The sequence below is a fragment of the Chionomys nivalis genome, chromosome 16 (genome assembly GCF_950005125.1).
Source record: "Chionomys nivalis chromosome 16, mChiNiv1.1, whole genome shotgun sequence".
Classification (NCBI taxonomy): Eukaryota; Metazoa; Chordata; class Mammalia; order Rodentia; family Cricetidae; genus Chionomys; species Chionomys nivalis.
In genome coordinates this window covers 21,775,519-21,798,128 of record NC_080101.1, presented here as the reverse complement: position 1 = coordinate 21,798,128, position 22,610 = coordinate 21,775,519, and the positions used below count along the sequence as shown (strand labels likewise).

The following is a 22,610-nucleotide window of genomic DNA, read 5'->3' as shown; positions in this document are numbered from 1 at the left end:
GGTGTACTGTACAGGAAGCTGTCTATAATTGGTCCTCTCTACAGGATGTGCTGGGGTAAAGGTGGAACAGAAATTGTGGTGGAAGTAACCAGTGAATGACTGGTCCAGCTTGGAACCCATGCCACAAGAGGAAGCCCACACTCAACACTGACTGGAGGGCCTGGAACCAGAGCTGGATGGCCCAGAGATTGGGATAGAACATAACACCAACCGGGAAACAAGCTAATGAAATGATTACTAATTATACTCTATTACACCTGTAGACCACAGCCTAGCATAATCTTCATCAGGGAGGCTTCAGGCAGCAACTGATAGGGACAGATGCAGAGACCCACAGCGAATCCTGAAGAGGGTGAGGAAAGATTGTATGAGCCAGAGGGGTCAAGGACACCACAGGAAAACCCACAGAATCAACCAGCCAGCGCTAATAGTGGCTAAGAGAAACTGAACCAACCAACATTAGGGAGCCTGTAAGAGTCTAGGTCCTCTGAACATGTGTCATGGCCGTGCAGCTTGGTGTTCTTGTTGGACCCCTAACAGCAGGATCAGGGGTTTCTCTGACTCTTTGGCCTGCTTTTAGGAGACTTTGCTTCCTACTGGGTTGCCTTGTCCAGTCTTAATATGAGGGGAAATACCTAGCCTTATAGCAACTTGGTATGCTATGTTTGGTTGATATCCCTGGGAGGCCAGCCACTTTCTGAAGGGAAAGGAGGAAGAGCAGATCTGGGGAAGAGAGGAGGTAGGACAGGGAACTGAGAGGATCAGTGGGGAAACTGCGGTCAGGATGCAATATATGAGAGGATAAGAATAAATAAATAAATAAATAAATAAATAAATAAATAAATAAATAAAAATAAAATTTTAAATTTAAAGTCTTCACACACACACAGAGGCATGCATCCATCTGCATGTGTTCTGTCTCATAAACATGCAAACTGTAGATCATTTCGCATGGTAGACCATACTTTCTCTTCTGCACTATAATGCTATCAGTAGAAAAAAATGAAATGAGTATCAACCTTTAGGCTGCAAAGGTAGGGAGAAGGCTATGCTCCTTGTATAGAGGTCACTCCTCTGGACCCTTCTGAAATGTCCGCCTGCCAAGGAATCCGACCATGACAGAAATATTGAATATTAACTTAGTATTGAATGGAAGCAACTGAACCCAGGTAATCAGAAAGCGCTTCCAGACTTGGCTGTGACTTAAAGCTCTTACCGACAGCACTGACTCTGAGTACACTACAGGCATACAGGAAAGAAGCCACGGTATCGCCCAAGAGCCAGATCGCTGCCCTGGAGACAACAGGCACAGCACAACTTTTACATGTTTATTACACCAGGTTGAGGAAAGCGAGGAGAATATGACCACATGAGCCTGCCTCTTTGGGCACATGTTCTAAGCACGCATCCGTTCTCATACCTGCGAGAAAGGAATCCATTCGAAAGCATTTGACTGCCCACCACATTCTACCCTTAAAATCCTAACACAAGTCTTACACCACTGTGCACAAGATTTTTGGCAGTCACAAGCTCTGTCGTGAGGCAGAGCTTACAGACGATGGGAGAAGGGAACTGTCATGAACATTCGTCCTCATTGAGCGGGACAAACCGCATGAGGCAGTGTGGCTGTGTGGAGGGACGGAGATCCAGACGCGTGGCAAGCTGCGGCTCCAGCTGCACAATGACCAGTCGAGGCTCTTAACTTCGATGCATTCCTCCGATGTCCCAGTGCCTTTACACCTAGAGACACTAAACAACGGAATATCTGCAAGCAACGATGTTTAAAGAAAGAGCTCAGCGTGTGTCTCTCCAGGAAGTCGCCAAGTACAGGAAGACATTTCTTAGCACTCCTAGAGCAGACTGGGATGAAAATTGTACCGGAGGCTGGAGAAGAGCCCGATGTGTTTCACAAGGTTGGGCTCCACCACGTAGGCCCGCTCCCCCTTGGCTCTTAACAGAGAGTACAGTGCCATGTCCTTGCCAAAGCCCTTGTGGCAGTACACCTGGGACAGGTAGGTGAGGGTCCTGCGGGCTGCGGGGGCGGGGAAGAGCATAGCTGGGGTGCAGCACTGAGAGGCGGGAACCACACTGTACAAGGAGGGGCTCAGGCGCCGCAGTTCCAGGAAATAGTGTCGGCCCACCAGTTCCACCAGCCCCATGCTGTACAGGGAGAAGAAAAGCATGACGGGCCAACTGAAGCCCGGGCGGCAGGCGAACTTCATGTATATCCAGGTTAGCACAGGCCCCAGCAGCATGCCCACGCCAACCCACTCCAGGATCCGCATAGGCTCGGGGTTGATGTAGTGCTGGAGCCTCTCCGGGTGATAGAGCTTCAGATACAGGGCGTCTTGGAGGTGTGGCTCGGAGAAGCGAGCCCGCAGAAGGTGCTCCAATACTGGGAAGATCTGTTCTTCTGGTATGGCGTCATCCTCCACCATCAAGACATAGTCTGGATTGTAGGTCTGCAGGGTTGACTCCAGGCAATAGACATAGTCTTGCTTCTCTTTCTCAAACGAGTTAGTGGAAGGGTCATCGCCATAATCATCCTCGGTGCCCTCGTAGCGGTTGGCCACAGGGACGTACTTAGACAGCAGCTTAGCATCAAAATGGCTCACACTCCGTTCCACATTACACAGAAAGAGCTGGTGCCCCTCACACTGGGGGCCGCACTGCTGCAGAAGCCGATGGAACTGGGACACTACTTGTAAGACATAGTGGAAGCCAGGCTGCCTGTCCACGGTGATAATGGTGATCACCAGCCAGGGCCGCGGGGTGGCCTGCCACACGATGGGCACAGAACCATTGGCAGAGGGCAGCTCTTCAAAGTAGTGAAGCGCAGCCTCTCCTTCCTTCAGGCTTTGCTGCAGGAACTCCTGGCTCATCTGGTTTAGATGCCAATGGCGCAGATAGAAATAGGAGTGCAGGAGACGGTGGCAGGCCAGCGGGGCCAGTAAGCCAAATGTCACCACAGTTAGGATGAAGAGCTGGACAGCAGTGCTGCCCCAGGAGAGTCGCCGAAGCCTCCGGAGAAGCATGGCAGCTGGAGAGGTGGACGTGGTCATGAGGCAACTTTTGGTCATGTCTGGTCCCAAGAACAAACCATCCTAGATCTCAGGCCAAAATCATTAAGTCAAACCTAAAGACAGAAAATAGAATCAGAAACCAAAACTTAAAAAAAAAAATATCCCAACAATGCAGTCCAGCACACATCAAATCAGAAATTGTAGTTCAAGGTTGTGTAGCGGCTAGAGACTCAAAAGGACTTTCCACAGTGACAGTTTTCTTGGGTTCTATCGGACAGTGAGCCTTGAGATGCTCTCATTGTTTATGGTCAGACATACCCTGTGCATTCAACCAACTCCCTGTGTCTAAAAATGTGATGTTAGCGAAACAGTGTATCAGAAGATCACCTGTGGCTGGGAAAATTATTTTCATTCACTAGCTACAAAAGACATGGGTGTTACCACAGGCACACGAGGGACAAAGCCTGACACAGAAGAAATACACATAGTTAGAGAGGCATCAATGCATAACACTTGGCTGTGTAATTCCCGAAACCCTTTTCTGCATATTCCAATGAAAAGAAATACTTGGTGGGCCTTGCTATTTAATGCCATTTTTGATTCCTTTAGTCTCATTTAATCTAATCATTTAATTCTGATTGTCCCCCTAATTTATTTGCATAGGACTATATTTGGGAGGAGACATTTTCCTTACACAATCAAACTGTAGACTTTGGGGGGATCATCTCACTGGAGAATCTACAACGGGGCTTTTCAGTAAGATGAGTGGGGTAAGTAGAGGAAGAAACAGTGTGATTCAGAAAGGGATGCCTTGGGACACATGCCTCAGAGCACAAGTGTGAGGTACGAACCTCAGATCTGCCATTCGGTTGGCGGGAAGCCACTTCACCTCTCTATATCCTGGATTCCTCAGTTCTCAGAAATAATCACAGTCTCGTGGGTTTATGATGGATACTAAACATGTTAGAGAGGAAAATTAAACAGAATTAAAATGTCATTAAAATATGCCTCATGGAGCTGGAGAAGATGACTAAATCAGTAAAGCACTGACCATTCAAACAAAGGACCCGAGTCTGAACCCTAAAACTAACCCCTCCAAAAAACTGTACGTGGAAGGGTATCCTTCCAATCCTCCCACTGGGGAGGGAGAGACCAGCAGACAGGTCCCTGCACTCACTAGCTAGCCAGCTTAGCCTACTTGTCAAACTTCCTGTCAGGACAGAGACCCTAGATTAAAAACAAAGTGAGAGGCTGGAAAGATGGCTTAGTGAGAAAAGTGCCTGCCGTGCAAGCATAAGAACACAAGTTCAAATCCCCAGACCCCACAGAAAAGCTAGCTGAGGTAGCAAACCGGATTCCTGGGAGCCAGCGAGTCTGGTGTAGACAGCTGTGAGATCATCTCAAAGAAGGTGGGAGGGAAGGATGGATACTGAAGGTTTGTCTTCTGACCTGTGCAACTCACCACGGCACATTCACATACATGAACATGCAAACACACATGTTCACATGAAAAAGAGAAAGAGAGCAAGGTGGTCTTACTTGAGAAATGTTCTTAGCTTCCACATGCACATGCACTATCCACATGCTCCCGTACAAACTGCACTCATATGTGTGTGTGCACGCGAATATGCGTCTGTGTAGGTGTGTACGTGTACGTGTGTGGGGGTGTGCGTGCACAATTGGAAAACTAAAATTGATGCTCATATTCAAGTAATATTTGAAAAGCCAGAATTCCTAATGTTTCGGATAGAAAACCAAACAACAAAATTTAAGACAATGAAGCTAGTCTGAGAGTAGTAGGCTTAATGCAAGACTGATAGCTACAGTATCAAAAGCATACTCTTTCTTCAGAAGCATGGTATTTGCAAGCATTTCAAAGAAAGCGGTCCAGCTTTTGAACGATGGAGGGGAGGGCTGTCTGTGTCTCATGAGGTTGCAGTTGTTCTGTCTGCCAGCACTCCCTACCTGCCAGCTACCTTTAGCAACCACACACTGAACTTCATTTCCTAGCATGCCTTCTTCAGGGTCATATGACTAGGGCTTGGCAGCAGTAATATGTGAGCTGAAAGGAGAGTCTCTATGGGTCTAGAAGAAGTTCTGTCCCAACAGCTCACCTCCTCCTCCGACATCTCTACTGGTTAGTGTTGTGAGCTACATGTAGCCCAGGGTATCACCCAGTAATGATTTGGGGGCTTGTTCTTCAGAATAGTTATTCTCACCTGCCTTCCACAGTCCTGTAGAACACCCCACATCTCTCTACAGAGTTGTGATACATTTCGAGGAAGTAGAGACAAGACTGCGACAAAAGACAATGGTCCTGGGAATCCAGATGTGAGTCAAACTATTTTATATTTTAGTACTGTCAAGAGATCTGGAGAGCAGCCAGAGAGAAAGAAGCAAGAAGCTTTTGGCAGCACATGACCGTAGGCTTGCTGGTTTGGGAGTATCAGTGTACTATAGACCGGTTCTTTCTCCCTCCGATCTGCTTAACTTCACAGAGTTAGTACATCACAGACTTGTACATCACCTGACCTAATTAGTTCCCCATAACGACTACTGGACACCCAATATTGGAACTGGGGCAATCCCACGCCTCTAGTGTGGCAGCTCTGGGGACAGGATCATTTGGGAGGCTTCTTGCCCCCACTATTCTCCCTGCCTTGGTTATTATTCAAGGGAGCTAGATCATCTAGAAGAAGGGCTTGCATACAAAGGCACCAAGATGAAGAAGTCAGCTTGGAAAATGCCAAGTGCACAATAAATGCTATGGATTACAATGATATGGCAGGTGGGACAGAAACAGGAGTGCCCGTGTCAACATAAAGAGGACCTTTGATCCCAGGAGCTTTCTTCACAGGCGGAGATCAAACCACAAACATCTCGCAGTCGGTTACTGCAGGCTGCAGTTTTATAGGTGATCAGGGAAGCAGAGGAACTCATCAGAAGTGCCGAGGATCTCTGCTTGCAGGGATCAGCTCCCACTGGAGTGACAAACAGCCACAAGCCTTTATGATTTACGACAATGCCCAGCACTCTTGCACACAGATCTGTTGATGCTGGTTGTCCTGCTAGATTCAGGGACAGAAGTAGATTAGAAGCAGGCAGCCAATGCGATTCTCCTTATCGATCACAGTGCAGAGGAAATGGCTACCAGGGCTGCTCTAAGACTGAGTCAAATTTGCATCCTTGCTGGTATGCCAGAGATCAAATCCACCCATTCCATCCACCAGCCACAGCACCAGGGGAAGGAAGCTCTCCTGCAGAGCTAGGGAAGCAGGAAGCTGACAATCAGAAACAAAGGGCTGCCGGATGATCCCTAGACTCCCACGAGAAAAGAAAGGATCTAGGTGCTCCAAGAAAGCCCCAAACCCTCACAGGGCATAAGCTCTGTCCCCCAACCCTGGCGAACTGGAGTCAGAGAAGGCTTCTGAAATAATCTCCAAGTTCAGTGGTTTGGAAGAACTTAGTTTTCCAATTCAACAGACCAGGCACAGAAACAGAAAGAGGCTAGTAAAAGCCTGAAGCAGAAAGAGGGTATGAAAAGCCTGAATTAGGGGCTGGAGAGATGGCTCAGAGGTTAAGAGCACTGCCTGCTCTTCCAGAGGTCCTGAGTTCAATTCCCAGCAACCACACGGTGACTCACAGCCATCTGTAATGAGATTTGGTGCACTCTTCTGGTCTGGTGGCATACATGCAGACAGAACACTGTATACATACAATATAAATAAATCAAAAAAAAAAAAAGAAAAGAAAAGAAAGAAAGAAAAGCCTGAAGTCTGTGGTCAGGGAGATACAGATCATCCCCTCAAGGAGAAGAAGAAAATACTGTTGAATATTTAAATGCTGCAAATTAGCATACTCATTGTGGGCCATAAAAATGGGATTACACCCTCATTTGATGATCAGATGAGTGGCTTGGCAAAAATCCCTGACTTACATAGGTATTCAAGATTATGTTCTGGCTGTTTGGGGGGGGCATAGTGGGGTGTGCTGTCCACTGACACCCACTGTTTACTGCACTCTCCAGATACAGTTTAACATAAATGACCTCAAGGAACTGAACCAATCACAGTTCTCTCCCATCCTATGAATGCAGGCAGAGATGAGCGGCGATTATATAACTAGAAGCAGGTGAAGGGAAGGTGTGTCTAGGTGATTACTCTGACACTTTTTATTCCCAGAAGTCCTTAGTCACCCATAAGATTACCTTCCTAGGCCCATATGTCATTAACATTGTAGTCTGACAGGTTTTTCTGAGTCAGGTCGGTAGCAATTGCTTCAGTTCCACAGTGGTAAGTTCTTATTTATGTCCTGAAATTATTGCACCTTAAGGTGCAGCCATTCCCTAAACTGGATTCCACCTAACATCACACCAAGGGTATGGGACTTAGAAAATACAATAAAGGATAATGACACCGAGAAAGAAGCACAATTTAGAATTTGTCTGAGTAAGTACACAGTGTGGTAGTAGACACTGCGTTTTAGTGTAAATCTTGTAAAAATTAAACTGAAGGAGCCATGGGGATCTGAGAGATAGAACACCACACTCTGTGTCAGAAAGTAAGTACTTGGAAACTGTCTATTTTTCCCAAGTCCACCTTCCTTCATGACAGATTATCACCACGTACCCACACACCAGAGTATAAGAGCCTAGCAGGTTCTGATTTCTCTATTCCTTCTAGGCCCCTCCCAATTCCAGGGCCTGGGACCTGAACAGAGAAAGAAGGGGAAAATGGCTAGGAAATTTCTCAAAACATGTTCATCATCCATAGCAAAGAGGGAACTGCAAATCAAAACAACTTTTTGATTTTCATCTTATTCCATTCAGAATAAAAAAAAAAAAACAAGCAACAACAAATATTGGAGAGGGCATGGGAACAGGAACCCTCATTCACTGCTGGTGGGGTTGCAGACTGGTACAGGTACTGTGGAAATCTACGAGGAGAACAGTCAAAAAGCTAAAAGGAAATCTATTATATGAGCCAGCTGTACCACTGCTTGGCATGTGCCCAAAGGACTACACATGTTCACTGCCGCTCTGTTCACAATGGCTAGGAAATAGAAAAACAAAAACAAACAAACTAAATGTTCTTCAATCAACAGATAATGACAATGGAGTTTGGAATACTATGGAATATACCCTATGGAATACTATTTAGCTGTAAATAAAAATAAAATCATGAACTTTACAGGTAAACGGATGGAAGTAGAAAGGGTAATATGAAGAGAGGTAACCCAGACCCAGAAAGACAAACATATTATTTTCTCTCTCATTGGAGGCTCCTAGTTCCAAATCTTCAGATGTGAGTGCATATAGGTTTCTGCAGAAGCCAAGAAAGCAAAAAGGGACGATAGGTGGGGTAGGGATATGGAGGAACAATAGGGAGGGTAATAGCAAGGTACACAAGGTCTAATTGGGTAAACGGGCGGCTCTATTTTGGGAGGGGGAGGGAGATAAGTTGTAGAAGGAAGGTATAATAACTAGTGAAGTCATGGATATCGGGTAGGATCCTACAAGCACCACTTTACTAAATCAATGTAACACTAACTACATGCTAAATATTTACCCTTACACCCACAAAAAAGTCTTACCTCCCCCTCATCAAGAAAACTTCTCTTTGCAACAGAATGAGACCATTATAGAAAACCACAAACAATTAAAATGCAAAGTTGTTGAGCCCAGACACACTGGATATATACAAAACAATTCCCACACCTACGGCCCGGTGAACATTGTAGAAGAGGGACCAGAAAAAACTTCAGAGTCAGATGATCAGGAACTTTGCTGTGAGATTGTGTTTCCAAGAAGCATGAGAAGTTACAGCCATAAAGTCTCCTAACAAGATTACCTAAGAAGAGCTGAACAAGAACAACAACAGACATGCCAGCACAGACAAGGGGAAGTCCTTGAGGACTCAAGCTCACAGAAAGAACTACAGGCAACAACACAATGCAAATAGCAGGAGAAACAATCTTCCCCAGGGAAGAGCACAGTGACTGATTATCCACTCTCAGATGGATATTGATATCAGTTGTGTATCAATATCAATATCAGTCCTGAAAACATAGATATAACATTATACAGATTGATCAGGCTATATTTAGGAACATACATGTCTATAAAGAGAGACATATATTTGCATGTGATAGCAATTAAAGAAAAGAAGGCCATGAATTTGAAAGAGAGTGAGAAAGAGTATATGGGAAGGCTTGAAGGAAGGAAAGGGAAGGGGGAAATGCTGTAATTATAGCCTCAAAAACAAAAATTTAAAATGTCGATGGGCTAATAAATTGAACAGACCATTCTCAAAAGAAGAAATGCAAATGGCCAAAATATATATGAAAACCATTCAATATCCTTAGCCATTAGGAAAATTAAAACTGCTTTAAGAGCTGCGGAGAGAGGCCTGGGGTTAAAAGCACTTGCTGCTTTTGCAGAGGATACAGGTTCATTTCCCAGCATCCATATGGCAGCTTGTTAAAACCAGCCATAACTTCAGAATCAGGTGATGTGACGCCTCTAGCGGCTTCTGTGGGCATCAGACATGCACAGGTGTAGGCAAAACAGTCATACATATAAAATAATATTTAACTAACCTTGAACAAAACTTAGTGATTCTATTACACTCTAATCAGAACGGCTAACATCAAGAAAAATTGACAGCAATGCTGGCAAGGATGTGGAAAGGATGTGGAGAAGGGGGAACCATTAATTACCGCTGGTAGGAGTGTGAACTCATGCAGCCATTACAGAAACCAGTATGGTGGTTTCTTAAAACACACACACACACACACACAGAGAGAGAGAGAGAGAGAGAACATAATCATATGACTCAACTGTATCACTCTTGAGTACAAACCCAGAGGACTGTAAGTCAACATGCCATGGAGATACTTGGATACTTGTACACCTCTAGCCTCCCTGTAGTGTTCCCAACAGGCAGGAAATGGAAGCACACTACATGTTCATCAACAGATGAAATGATAAAGAAAACGTAGTACACAGAACACAGTAGAATTTTTTTTTCAGCCATGAAGAAAAGAGAAATAATGACATCTGGCAGGAAAATAGACTGAACTGGACATCATTACATTAAGCCAACTAGGCCAGATTCAGAAAGACAGATGCCATGTTTTCTCTTGTATGCAGATCCTATACTTTGTGTGTGTGTGTGTGTGCGCGCGCGCACACGCGCATGTGTGCATTAACATGGCAGATTAGTTATAAAACTACAAAGGGGACCTCAAAAGGAGTAGATATCTGAAGGGGAAGGGGAAAAATAGGGTAATGGAATATAAATCATGTGAAAAGAGAGGGGTCTGGGGAGAGGAAGGAGAGCAGCCAAGGGTGAACGGAAGGTCAGGTGATGGAGTCTAAAGACAAGAAAGAACAAAGTGTTCTGCCAGTTCCACAACTAGACCTGTGCTGTGCATGCTAGATTTAAAAAACAGAACAATGGAAGTATCTCACTATGTAGACATCACTTAGATGAAAGGAGCCTGCCTGAGGACGTCCTTCGTCAGCACTGGATGGGATGCTGCAGCCGACGGTAATAGCTTCCGTTACCATTCTCTGAATGCAGGGGTCAGAAGAGCACTCTTTTCTATAAAGCTGGTCGATAATAATGCCCCGTGTCTGCAGAAGAAAGTCCTAACGCTTTGCCAAGATCCCTCAGAGTTCAGCTCTAGCAACCTTTCCAACCGTACCCTTTCTACACACACACCAACTCAATCAGGAAAAATCAGGTCAAGAGGTACACATCCCTTCCAAGGGTCAACCCGATTTCCCCAACCTGATCTAAGTGTCTTTCCTTACACGCATTAAGACGCGTTCCATGAATTTTCCCCCACAGCATTTATTTGTCATTTTCTACCTTAGTACCCAAGGGGGGTTGATTCCAGGACTCCCCACCACTCAGGACACCAAAACCAAAAACTGAAGCTGCTCTGATTGATTGAGAAGCCAATGATAATGACACCGGGTTTTGATTCTACTGCATGTACTGGCTTTTTGGGAGTCTAGTCTGTTTGAATGCACACCTTCCTAGACCTGGATGGAGGGGGGAGGGCCTTGGACTTCCCACAGGGCAGGGCACCCTGACTTCTCTTAGGACTGGAGAGCGAGGGAAAGGGAGGAAGGGTAGGGAAATGGGAGGATGTGGAAATTTCTAATAAATAAATTAAAATAAATGAATAAATAAAATGCCAGCATTTACATACAAGCTACGCACTCCTTAAATACATTAAATTAGCTCTAATACCTATCTGAAGGCCAATGTTTTCTAAATAGTAACTGTGTTGTATCATTTAGGAAATAATGACAATAAAGATAAATACATACATGTTCAGTTTTTAAAAATATTTTCGGTCTGCAGTGAGTTGAATCCACGGATGTGGACCCTGAGATACAGAGCAGAGTATCTATTTGTAGGTATTTGTTCAGTTCTCGCTGCATATTCCAGGGGGTGCTAGACCCTTGAATCCAGTTTGTTAGACCAAATAGGCAGCTTTCAAATAGCAGTACAATCAATCCCGTTTCGATGGAAAAATAGATTCTAGCAAATTGTAAGCAGGAAACTCAAAGCCCACACACTGTCCACGATGCCCGATGTCATTCGTGGCTTTACCCACAACACAACACGTTGAGCAACAGGCCTTCAAGTCCCTTCTTACTACACTCGCTGTGATTTATCTTCAATCTGCATCCCAGGCCCAGCATAGCCCTCTACCAGAGAAGAGATTTAATGACTGTTGAGCAAATAAAAGATCCCATTAAATCTTCTGGCCTCCACGGCTCATAATTCCTTGACTATAAAACTGGACATAGCACAGAGCCCAATCACACACAGGGCAGAGAAGAACTTATTTCTAACCTTGCCTGGCACTTATGCTCCGGGCACTCTTCTAAGCATTGAGTGGATCTGTGTAAAGAGCCTATGATAGTTATTAAGTCCGCTTTGAAGTGGGACAAGCTAAGGCACAGTAAATTTGCTGTGGTTAAAAAGATTCTGGACTGCGGTAGTAAAAAGTAAATCCAGGATCCTTGCTCTCACCCAACATCTACTACTGCTTCTAGGTCCTAGAAAATCAGACGAAAAACCATCCGAAACAGCCAAACAAAAAACCAGAGAAACAAGCAAAAACCTTTTAGGATGCGGTAGGTAACAACATAAAATAATACATGGTGTATGTGTGTGTGTGTGTGTATGTGTGTATGTGAGTGTGCACACACATGTGTGTAAATGGTACTACTGGTTACTTCTGAAAAGATGTACACAGTGCACATTTATAAAATAAATAAAATAAATGACTTCATCTCATCAGGCAAACTTCATTAATATAATTTTAAAAAACTCTGGGAAAATGGAAAAGGAATATATTTGGAATAAAGATGGAATACCTACAAATAATTTAAAATTAAAATTAAAAAAATAAAATGGGCAGAGCTTGCATATAAAGTTATACAAAAGGAGGCAGGTGGATCTCTGTGAGTTCGAGGCCAGCCTGGTCTACAAGAGCTAGTTCCAGGACAGGTTCCAAAAGCTACAGAGAAACCTTGTCTCAAAAAACAAAACAAACAAACAAACAGAAAAAAGTCATTACTAAATGCATAAATAGCACACATTTCTACCGGAAAGACTTGGTAATAGAAAGATGGTCCTTTTTTCCAAAACTAACCTTGATAACACAATCTCAATTCAATTTACTCCAAGAAGAAGCAATATGGTTCAGCAAATGCACATTTGCATGTAGATTAGTGCAATCTTAGCAGATAATACCCGGGTGTCCCCTTTGACAAGGGGTTAGCAATTCTCCTTCAAGGAGTACACCTAGCAGAAATGATGAGCTGTGCTACTTAAAATCATTAAGTATTTTTCACTTAAATTCTATTTGTAATAAAAGTGTATGGGGGCCGGGCGATGGTGGCGCACGCCTTTAATCCCAGCACTCGGGAGGCCGAGGCAGGCGGATCTCTGTGAGTTCGAGACCAGCCTGGTCTACGGAGCTAGTTCCAGGACAGGCTCCAAAGCCACAGAGAAACCCTGTCTCGAAAAACCAAAAAAAAAAAAAAAAAAAAAAAAAAAAGTGTATGGGTGTGTGGGGGGGAATAATTGGAAGGGATGGACAATGTTGAAGAAAATGCACATAGGTGACCATTTTATTTTTATAGGGAATACAATTAAATGAAAGTGATAAGAGAGCCATGGGAGAAGGAGGTTTCCTGCTGGCTTTTACATGCCTACAAAGAACATGTATGATGTCAATGACCTATGCTCAACATTTCACTCAACACTGAGTCTTGTGCCAAGCACACGGACACTGAGCAGGGCAGCAAAGAAACCTAAATCCTCTTTTAATCCCTAATTTAAATGGTTACATTTATGACAGATTATCTTATATTTCTATGTTTGTGGATTTTTAATATTGTTACATTAATTCTTACATATTATGTTGAGACAGGGCCTTGCTATGAAGCCCAGACTAGCCTGAAACTTGAGATTCTCAAACTCCTCAATATAGGGATTGCAAACCTGTGCCGCCATGCCTAGCTGTTTGCATTTTTATGTATTTTGGTGCCATGGCTCTGTTATTTTAATTACTGAGATTTTATAACATATTTTATTAATTAAGCATTTTTATCACCCAGCATAATTCTCCTGGCTTTTACAAACAACTTTAGTCTACAGTCATACCACCCTGAATGCCTCTGATCTTGTCTAAAAAGCAGCTTTATTGAGGCACACTTTACTGAAACAAAATGTACCATTTAATTGTATATTTTAAAGTTTTGACAAATTCATAGTTAGATAACTAACATCACAATTTTTAAAAAAATTGATGAAAGTATATTAAAGAGTGTTTAGAATTATAACTAGGAAAACCATAATAAATGTACTTCAATTAAAATATGGGGAAAAGAATGAATATTCCATTCATATAAACACAAAAGACTAATACACTGGAAATTAAGCATTGATTTCTAGGGATAAAGCAACATTAAAATTATATGCCATTATTCTACATTATTAACATAAAACTTTAAATGTAAAAAATTAAAATAAACAGAATCTCATCAATTTAGAAGATGCAGTTTTATTTTTATTTTGCTAATTTTCTTTTTTGCTTCATGATTATCATTTCCATTTTTTTCCTGATTCTCATGTTAAGCTAAAGACACCCATTGCTTGCTCTTCTGTCTTCTGACCTCTTCTGACCTGTTGGGGCCTTTAGAAAGGCTCCCTCAAAGAACTATTTCCTTTACACGGTTTCTCTTGCGGAAACAGGCGTGCGCTCCAGGGCGCACACACCTGCAGATTTTGCTGATAGTCCGCATAGTGAGATCATCTTTGAAGCCGCGCCGTGGTCCCTAGGGGAGAGACCAAGGACGAAGGCTGACATGCCAGATCACAGCGACCTGCGGGGGTTCGGGCCCCGCGACACCTCCCGGAGCACAGTGCGGCACCGGCGACGCCTGGGCACGAGAGCCAGCGCGAGGGCTGAGACACACCCATCCATCCGATCACTTTGGGGGAAAAAGATGATTAAAGGAGAACCCGAAGCCTAGCACCTAGTGGTTGCCGCTGACCTTGGGAAGTCCCCGCTGCCCTCCGGCCTCAGTTTCCCCACCTGCAGGCCGAGACTGCCCGAGTCCATCGCAGTGGCGTTCCAAGCGCGGGCGTTTCCGGGAGCTGGAACTCGGGTCACCTTCGCGGGAGGACGCGCCCCACCGAGGACGCGCGGAGGGGCCCCCTCTCCCGGGCAGCCATTAGGCGGCAAGGCTCGGGTTGCCCACGCGGGCCGACTGTGCGGGGCTCCGGGGCTGCATCCCTCGGCCTGGTGACAGCCTGGCCCGGGCGGGCGACCGCAGGAGAGCGAGCCGCACCCTCTCGGTGCCGCAGACGCACCGAGGGCGGGGCCGCGGCCGAGCCAGCCTGCCGAGCGCACGGCGGGGGACGCAGGCCTCCTGGGCACCGCTCCCCGCGCCTGCCGCTGTTCCCACACCGCCTCCCCTCGCTGGAGCGCGTCTCCGCGACACCAGCCGGACAGGAAACCTACCCGGTGGAGGCGTCCTGGCTTGCCACGGCCACCGTCGCCGAAGCCCAGGCTGGCAGATCTCGGTGGAAGCGCCTTCGCAGAATCCTGCCCGGCCAAAGCAGCGGAAGCCTCGCCTCCTCCCGTAGCCGCTCCGGCGCAGGGCTCCCCTAGCTCTACCAGGCCATGTGACCTGCGGGCTGCGGAGCGACTGCAGCCCCCAAAGATGGATCTGGGGTGGGGGTTGGGGGGGGGTGAGAGGCAAAAGGCGCCAACTGATGGGCAGCGAGGGAAAAGCAGGGTCGCCCCCAAGTCAGGAGAACAGGAGGACTGTCTCTTCTGTGAGGGAAATACAAGCCAAGGTTTTATTCCATCAGGTGGGCACACGGAGGGAATGTATTTTAGTGAAACATCTTGCCTTTCGCGGAAGCGTTTGCGTAGAAAGCTAGTTCTCTGTTTCTAAATGGGCTTCAATTTTCCAAATGCTTTCTATTTAAATGCAAAAGCCCCTGGGAGATGTAACTGGAGATGGGAGAAAAATATGGACACTGGGATAGAATAATCTCTGAAGTGCGACACTGGTACAACATAGGTAATGACTCAAGAAAGGAAAAAAATGTGTGTGTGTCTAAGAGAAGGTGATAGCCAGCTTTGCACCCTGGCTTCACCAGGACTCTCACCACAAGGCATTTTCTATGGCCCTTTTCATTACTTCCAATTCCGCCAGTTTGCCTGTCTCGGTCAGGATTTAAATGAATATTTTGAGGTGTGCATATAATATGAAATTTGAATTTTGGTGATTGTAAAGTTGTATTGTCTGATAATTATCATTTAAATACTCAGGGTGCAAACAATTTGCATAATAGGAGACACCCCTAGAAATTATGCAGTAATATCTACACTTTCTGTAACTGGGTACCAATTTATAGGTCTAGAAGGAGGAAGTTCCTTACGTTATTAATTTGATGTAATAATGAGAAGATCATCGTCATGTTCCTGGGTGTTCTAGTTGCTTTCTACTACAGAAGTAAACAGTTATGACCAAGGGCAGCTTGGGGAGAATAGGGTTTATTTCATCTTACCGCTTTGTCTATCAGGAAGGGAAGCCAGGCAGGTACTCGAGGCAGGAACTGAGCAAAGCAGACAGAGACCATGGAGGCATGCTACTAGCTGCCTTCCGAGGTTTGCTAACCTGCATTCTTACACAACCCAGGACCACCTGCGGAGGGGTGGCACTGCCCACAGAGTGGCCTGGACCTACCCACATCAATCATAATTAAGGAAATACCCTACAGACTTGCCTACAGGCCAATCCGATGAAGGTATTTTCAAAACACCAGCATACTGGGCGTCTGAATTTTAGCCATAGGCAGAGGGCACAATACAATGAATGCTATTTTAAGGAATATCCTAGATTCTTTAGCAGCGTCTCTGGGGGTCACATACCAGGTATCCTGCACATCAGATATTTACATTATGATTCATAACAGTAGCAAAATTGCAGTTATGAGGTAACAATGAAATAATTTTATGGTTGGAAGTCACCATAGCATGAAGAACTGTATTGAAGGGTCACAGCATCAGGAAGTGTGAGAACCATTGTTCTGTAGTCTTTCACTAGCTCTTACTGTTGTCTCTCATCATACTTGGGTCTTCTGCAGAACACTCAGTACCGTCAGTGACTCCGGGGCAATGAAATCTTGTGTTAAAAACCACTGAATTCTACGTTATAGTTAACTTTCATACTTCCTTTGATTTAAATTTGATCTTCTAGGCAAAGGTACTATGTGGGAGAACAAAACAATCTATTAGTCATTGTTTCCATCTATAAATAATGGCAGTACCCACAAAAGAACTTTGGGTCAGGCCGGGCGTTGGTGGCGCACGCCTTTAATCCCAGCACTCGGGAGGCAGAGGCAGGCAAATCTCTGTGAGTTCAAGTCCAGCCTGGTCTACAAGAGCTAGTTCCAGGACAGGCTTCAAAACCACAGAGAAACCCTGTCTCGAAAAACCAAAAAAAAAAAAAAAAAAGGAACTTTGGGTCAGGATGGAAAATACAGACCCAGAATATGGCCTATTCTGCCAGCTGAATGGTTACTTCCTCCATGATATTAGATGTACAATAGAATGTCACCAGCTGGCTGGTTAGTCTCCTAAGAAATGCAGTTTACCGGGGAACTAAAATTTAACAGTTGCTGCTGATGGCCTGTACCCTTAATATGGGCTGTAGTGAGACCAGACTTTTTGAGACAAGTTCCCATTAGTGAAACCGTTCAGAACCGGTGTCCCTGGGGGCATGGCTCTTTGCAGAAGTATCCACTGAAGAAGCCTTGAGGTGAGCACAGAGGAAGCCAACCATCTACAAGAAAGGTTGTCTACCTGGTTTAGATTGAACTTATTTGTTCTTGTCTCGCTTATATGTTTAGGCATGTATTTGTTAACTTTCTTGATAGTGTTTCTCTCCATATTTTATTTCCAGTTCTTCTGAGATCAGAAAGCTCACCTGTCTGAATCTGTGAAGAATTTTTCTTTAACAGACTGGAATAAAGCCCACCATGAGTGTTCCATGTGGTCTGGAAGAGATGGTTCGTACTGCAGCTGTTTGGTTTTGTGGTGGCTTCGTATTTTAAACCATCAGCTGTATCTCTGTTAGACATAGTACTAGTTCCAATTTCTTCTTTGGTACTGGTTGTTTAGTTCTGTCACCTAGGGGAAACTGTCAAGATCAAGGTCTGTGCTTTTATCTACTTCTTCCTTTAGCTGCTCAAGGTTTTGTTTCAACTCTTTTATTGCTCTGTAATTTGGCATATGAACGCTCATGATGGTTCTATTTTTTTACCCTTATTAAAGTGACTCTGCTTTTGGTGATAATTTTATAAAGCATGATACTAAACCAGTCATTCCAGCTTTCTTCTGTTCCTTTTTCTAGATGTATCTAATGAATTACAGTGGAAACTGGCCGTTATTGGTACTCCGTTGCAGCAACTCTGAATTCTACTGTTTTCTCCGATGACGATTGGGTTTTGTTCTTGTAGACAATTTACTTGCCTGGACTCACATGTTAAATTTTACATTGTGTGTCTTATGCAATAGCTGATATCTCTGATGATACTTTTCTCCTTTTACCCTCCCTCCATCCAGCTTCTGTTATTTCTACATAAGCTCCCTGACTCTCCCAGGGCGTCTTTCCTGTATTTGAGTAGATTTGTGACCACCTGAGAATTTGAGCACAAACTAAATCCAGTTTTGGAGATTTAGTTTGTTTCTCTGTTTTCTTGATTTTACAGTTCCCTATCTAAATTTCTAGCTGCTCTTCCACTTCAGCTGATGTCCGGATTAAGTAAGGCTTCAGCTTGCAACTGTTTGAACCATGCCCGCTTGCACACACACACCAAAGCAGAGGTGTGACTCTCACCCCAGGCGGTCTTGTCTTTCAAACATAGACCCTCTCTGATGTGTGTCCGGGGTACTGTTTAGTTGTTGGCCATCTAGCCCGGGGCATTGCCCATAGTGAGTAGTAGTTCAGTGGTCAGCAGGGGAGGTGGCCACAGTTTACACTACAATTGCGAATCTCAGCTCTGTTGCTCTCTGGCTTCTAGCATCCTGCCATAATTTCTCAGCTCTCTTCTAGCAGTGAGCTGTGTCTTCCGCCATCTCATACTTGTTAACCTCTTCTTCTGCTTCAATAGCGGTGAAGATTTGAAAAAAGAAAATAGGAAACCAGCCAGAGCAAAAGCACAGGCAGAATCTGTCACAGTTTATTATGGGTTGAATCTGAAAAGTCCTCGTAGACACAGCATTGAATGCCTGGTCCCTATCTGGTGACAATGGGTGGACAGGTTCTGAAAACTGCAGAATGTGGGGCCTATTTGAAGGAGTTAGATAGCCAGGATCTGGCCTTTGAAAGTTATACCTGGTCCCAAGTCCCTCCCTTGTTTTTCTTAAGTGGTTTATGTCTGTCATTCTGTCACAGTGTGGAGAGAGTCAACTAGTCCACAGTTTATCAAGTAGCTGCCTCCTTCAAACTGCTTTTTGGTTTACTTTTACATTGGCTGGATTTTATAAGAGACATCTGCAGAGAGTTTAATGCATGAATCCACCCAACCACCCAACTCCTACCCAGGAACTTTTTTTTTTTTTTAGTGCTGACTGGCCTAGAACTCCTTATGTAGACCAGACTGGCAATGAACTCGCAAGGATCCTCCTGCCTCTGCCTCCCGAGTGCTGGCATTAAAGGTGTGCAACACCATGCCTGGTTAGCGCATCTGTTTTATTCATGTATCATGCAGACAGAAGAATAGGCAGATAGTGATGCTCAGTTGCATATTTAGGCATATTTAATAGCAGATAAAACCACACATGGTTAACTGCTGTTTTGTCTCTACTTCCCTTATTATCCCACAAACTGAGAGTTTTCCAAAGTACATGATTTACTTTTTTTTTTTTTTTTTTTTTTTGGTTTTTCGAGACAGGGTTTCTCTGTGGTTTTGGAGCCTGTCCTGGAACTAGCTCTTGTAGACCAGGTTGGTCTCGAACTCACAGAGACTGGGATTAAAGGTGTGCGCCACCACCGCCCGGCATGATTTACTTTTTATTATACACATGCACATCATAAAGGAATATTTTTTTAAAAGGCTTAAACTTTGGTTCCATGACAGTGGATATACAGAACCTCGTAGCATCACCCTGAAAAAGTTAGTCCACCAATGAATCAACTGGCAGGGAGTGTGGACATCTGAAATATACAGAACTGTCAATGCCTGGGAAACAAAACGTACAGAGTGATGATGGGACTAGGGCAGAGTTAAATTCCGTGTGCATCACATGGCAAATTAATAAACCAGTTTAGATTATAATCTCCTTCATTCCTAATTTTCTCCAATGTGTTTGTTTCTCTGAGACAGAGTCCTGCCTTTGCAGCTGTAGCTGGACTGGAGCTCCAAAGACAGATGGCTCAGGCTGGACCCTGACTCCCAGCCATCCTCCTCGCTCAGGCTCTGTATGCTGGGATTGCAGGAGTGAGCCTCTATACTTGACTTTTCTACTATTTCTGAAAACAATATGGTAGTTATTTAAATTCCACATAAATGGGGAGGGCAAAGAAAAACCCATTCAATGTAAATTTTCCTCATGACTTTTAAAATACAATGAAGGGACAGTTATCTGAATGCTACACTCTTTGATATAAGATTCTAAAATGATGACAAGTCTCACCGATTCTGGTTGATGGTCCTAGAAAAGACTTGAGCCACGAGAATGTTCTGAGCCATCATTTCTAAACAAAGACTGCGACCTTCAAGTCGGAATCACCTGATGCTCCTTCTCGTCAGAGTCGGATGAGAAGCAGCTGCCTTTACAGACTGCGTGGCTGGTCTGATGGGAACAAGAGAACCATTATCCCATGCTGAAGGGTGTTGAGCAGAGGAGGCTGTCGGGGGACGGGAGTGTTGGATGGGATTTGAAGAGCCGAATGCAGATCTAAGATGGTCTCTCAGCAACTTATTCACCATTTCTTAGGAAAGTTTGCCAAATCACAGTTGGGTTGCAATCATATTCTGGTAAAACCGTTAGACTGAGTGGAATTCGATACTGATTTGAAACAACATGGCTTGTGAGGAGATCTATATTTCAGTACATAAATAACTATTTTTTAAAAATAATTTCAGATTAAGAAAATACATATATGTGTATGATGTACATGGCCCAATCTGTCTAAAGGAGAAAACTTACCCTGTTGGTATTATCAAGCTATCTCTACTTACATATTTTATTAATGTTTCTGTATGGAAGGGTGCCTACCTGAGATTAACGTGGAGATCTGCCCTTCTCCCTAAATCCTTCCGTGTCTATTCTATAAACACAAAGGCAGCCTGCACAACCCCAGTACAAGTCTCAAAATTAGAAAATAAATTTGAAAAGCTATGCATCTAATTCATAGCTTGTGTTTAAATCCCCTTCGTTGTCCTATTAATGTCCTTTTTAGTATAAAAACAAAAGAAAAATAGTCTACTTCAGGAACAAATTCAGAATCATATTTTGTTTCTTTGTTTTATCTCTTGAATTTTGCTTAATCAGTGTCCTTCCTTGCATCTTGTTCCTACTTCAGCCATAAAAAATTATCATAATTTTAATATCTGCAGAACACAGATGACTCAGTGGGCAAAAGGGCAAAGGCATTTTGCTGCCAAGCCTGAAGGTCTGTGTTCGATACCCAGGGCTCCCATGGTGGAAGGAGAAAAGCACAAGTTATTCTCTGCCATAAGCACACGCACTCCAAATAAAATAAATAAATATAAAAACCACATTTATTACCTCAAGATCTGAAGGTTAAAAGTCCAGATTTATTCTCAGTAGTCAAAGTCAAGAAGATATTGGTGAGACTGTTTTTTTCTCTGGAGGTTCTTGAAAGAGAATCCGTTTCCTCACCCTTTTCAATTTCAAGTTTTCAGAGCCTACTTATGTTCTTTGTTGGCTAACCACCTTTCTTGCTTTGCTTTAACCCCGTACTTCCCTCTGTTAGAACTCTGGCTTTCTTGCCTCCTATATACCAGCACTGTAGTGATCAAACTGGCCTGCGTGGATGATCCGGGATCATCTTCTTCTCAAGGTCTTCAGTGTAATCACATTACTGTAGGAGCTGAAGTGTGCAGAGCTCGGTGGGGATTAGGCAATGGATGGGCCAGGGGATTAGTCAACCCACCACAGTGTTCATTATCTAGGATGTTTCTCAAAGTCACCTTAAGTCCTGTTGAGAAGAAGGCAGAGGGAAACGGAGACAGACAGGTAGACGGGTAGTGAGTAGGAAGTCTTAAGAGGCTTAAGAGAGAAAGGTGACAAAGAGCCCCTGGCTGCTAATTTGGATTTCTGGTTTAGCAAGTTGCTTAATGTCTGGGTATCCTTCTTCACAAAAAGAAGATAACAGGTGTCTTCTGGACCTTCTTTTTTTTTTTTTTTTTTTGGTTTTTTGAGACAGGGTTTCTCTGTGGTTTTGGAGCCTGTCCTGGAACTAGCTCTTGTAGACCAGGCTGATCTCGAACTCACAGAGATCCACCTGCCTCTGCCTCCCGAGTGCTGGGATTAAAGGCGTGCGCCACCACCGCCCGGCTAGACCTTCTTTTAAGTGTTTAAGTATAGCAGAAAAGCTTGACGCCTTTGCTAGGAGACAGTTGATAAAAAGCGAATTCTTCTTCCCTAAATTCTAATGTATTGTTTACTTCCTTTCAAAGAATATATGCAGCATATCGTCTCTGCAAGGAGATAAACCTCAGCGTTTCTGCCACAATTCTTTACACAGAAAGCAATTGGTTGGCTGTATGTGAAGCTGAGTGAAGCTCAGAAAGAAAGTCACTTTTCGTTTCTCCAGACTGGCCAGCAGGAAGCAATTATGATCACACGTCCAAGTATCACGAGCACATCTGATGTTCTCCTTGGTTCACAGGATGTGCTTTAGTTCTGCTAAGGGCTTCACAGTCTGTGCCATTACCGTTACCATAGTGATGTTGGAGCAATGACAGAGAAAATAGACTCTTAGAATTAGCAAAGGTTTGGAATCTG

General features: G+C 44.2%; 2 protein-coding genes across 6 annotated transcripts in view; both read right to left on the bottom strand.

The window, feature by feature from the left end:
- The window catches only part of Aldob (aldolase, fructose-bisphosphate B), a 58,228-nt gene extending 43,014 nt beyond the window's left edge, over window positions 1-15,214 (bottom strand). The window contains exon 1 of one of the 4 annotated variants that reach the window (XM_057790789.1): window positions 15,081-15,214. Coding sequence is in view for 1 of the 4 variants with exons in the window: in XM_057790787.1 (XP_057646770.1) it covers window positions 14,611-14,678 (68 nt within the window). In the remaining 3 variants the exon portion in view is untranslated. Of the gene's footprint in view, window positions 1-14,610; window positions 14,775-15,080 lie in introns of those variants that run through there. The other 3 variants (XM_057790791.1, XM_057790788.1, XM_057790787.1) reach the window with 3 other exon arrangements.
- On the bottom strand, window positions 1,273-15,207 carry Pgap4 (post-GPI attachment to proteins GalNAc transferase 4). Of its 2 annotated transcripts, none has more exons than XM_057790793.1 (2): window positions 15,081-15,207; window positions 1,273-3,136 (listed from the first exon to the last, which is right to left on the bottom strand). In XM_057790793.1, the coding sequence occupies exon 2, from the start codon at window positions 3,078-3,080 to the stop codon at window positions 1,851-1,853; it is 1,230 nt and encodes a 409-aa protein (XP_057646776.1). In that variant the 5' UTR covers window positions 3,081-3,136; window positions 15,081-15,207; the 3' UTR covers window positions 1,273-1,850. The 2 variants fall into 2 exon arrangements, with proteins under 2 accessions (XP_057646776.1, XP_057646775.1); XM_057790792.1 differs by lacking the exon at window positions 15,081-15,207 and adding an exon at window positions 14,652-14,790.
- Window positions 15,215-22,610: the final 7,396 nt, after the last annotated feature.

What these genes read in the sequence shown, in the direction of transcription:
- Pgap4 (XM_057790793.1), bottom strand. Translation starts at nt 3,080, where the DNA reads ATGACCAAAAGTTGCCTCATGACCACGTCCACCTCTCCAGCTGCCATG.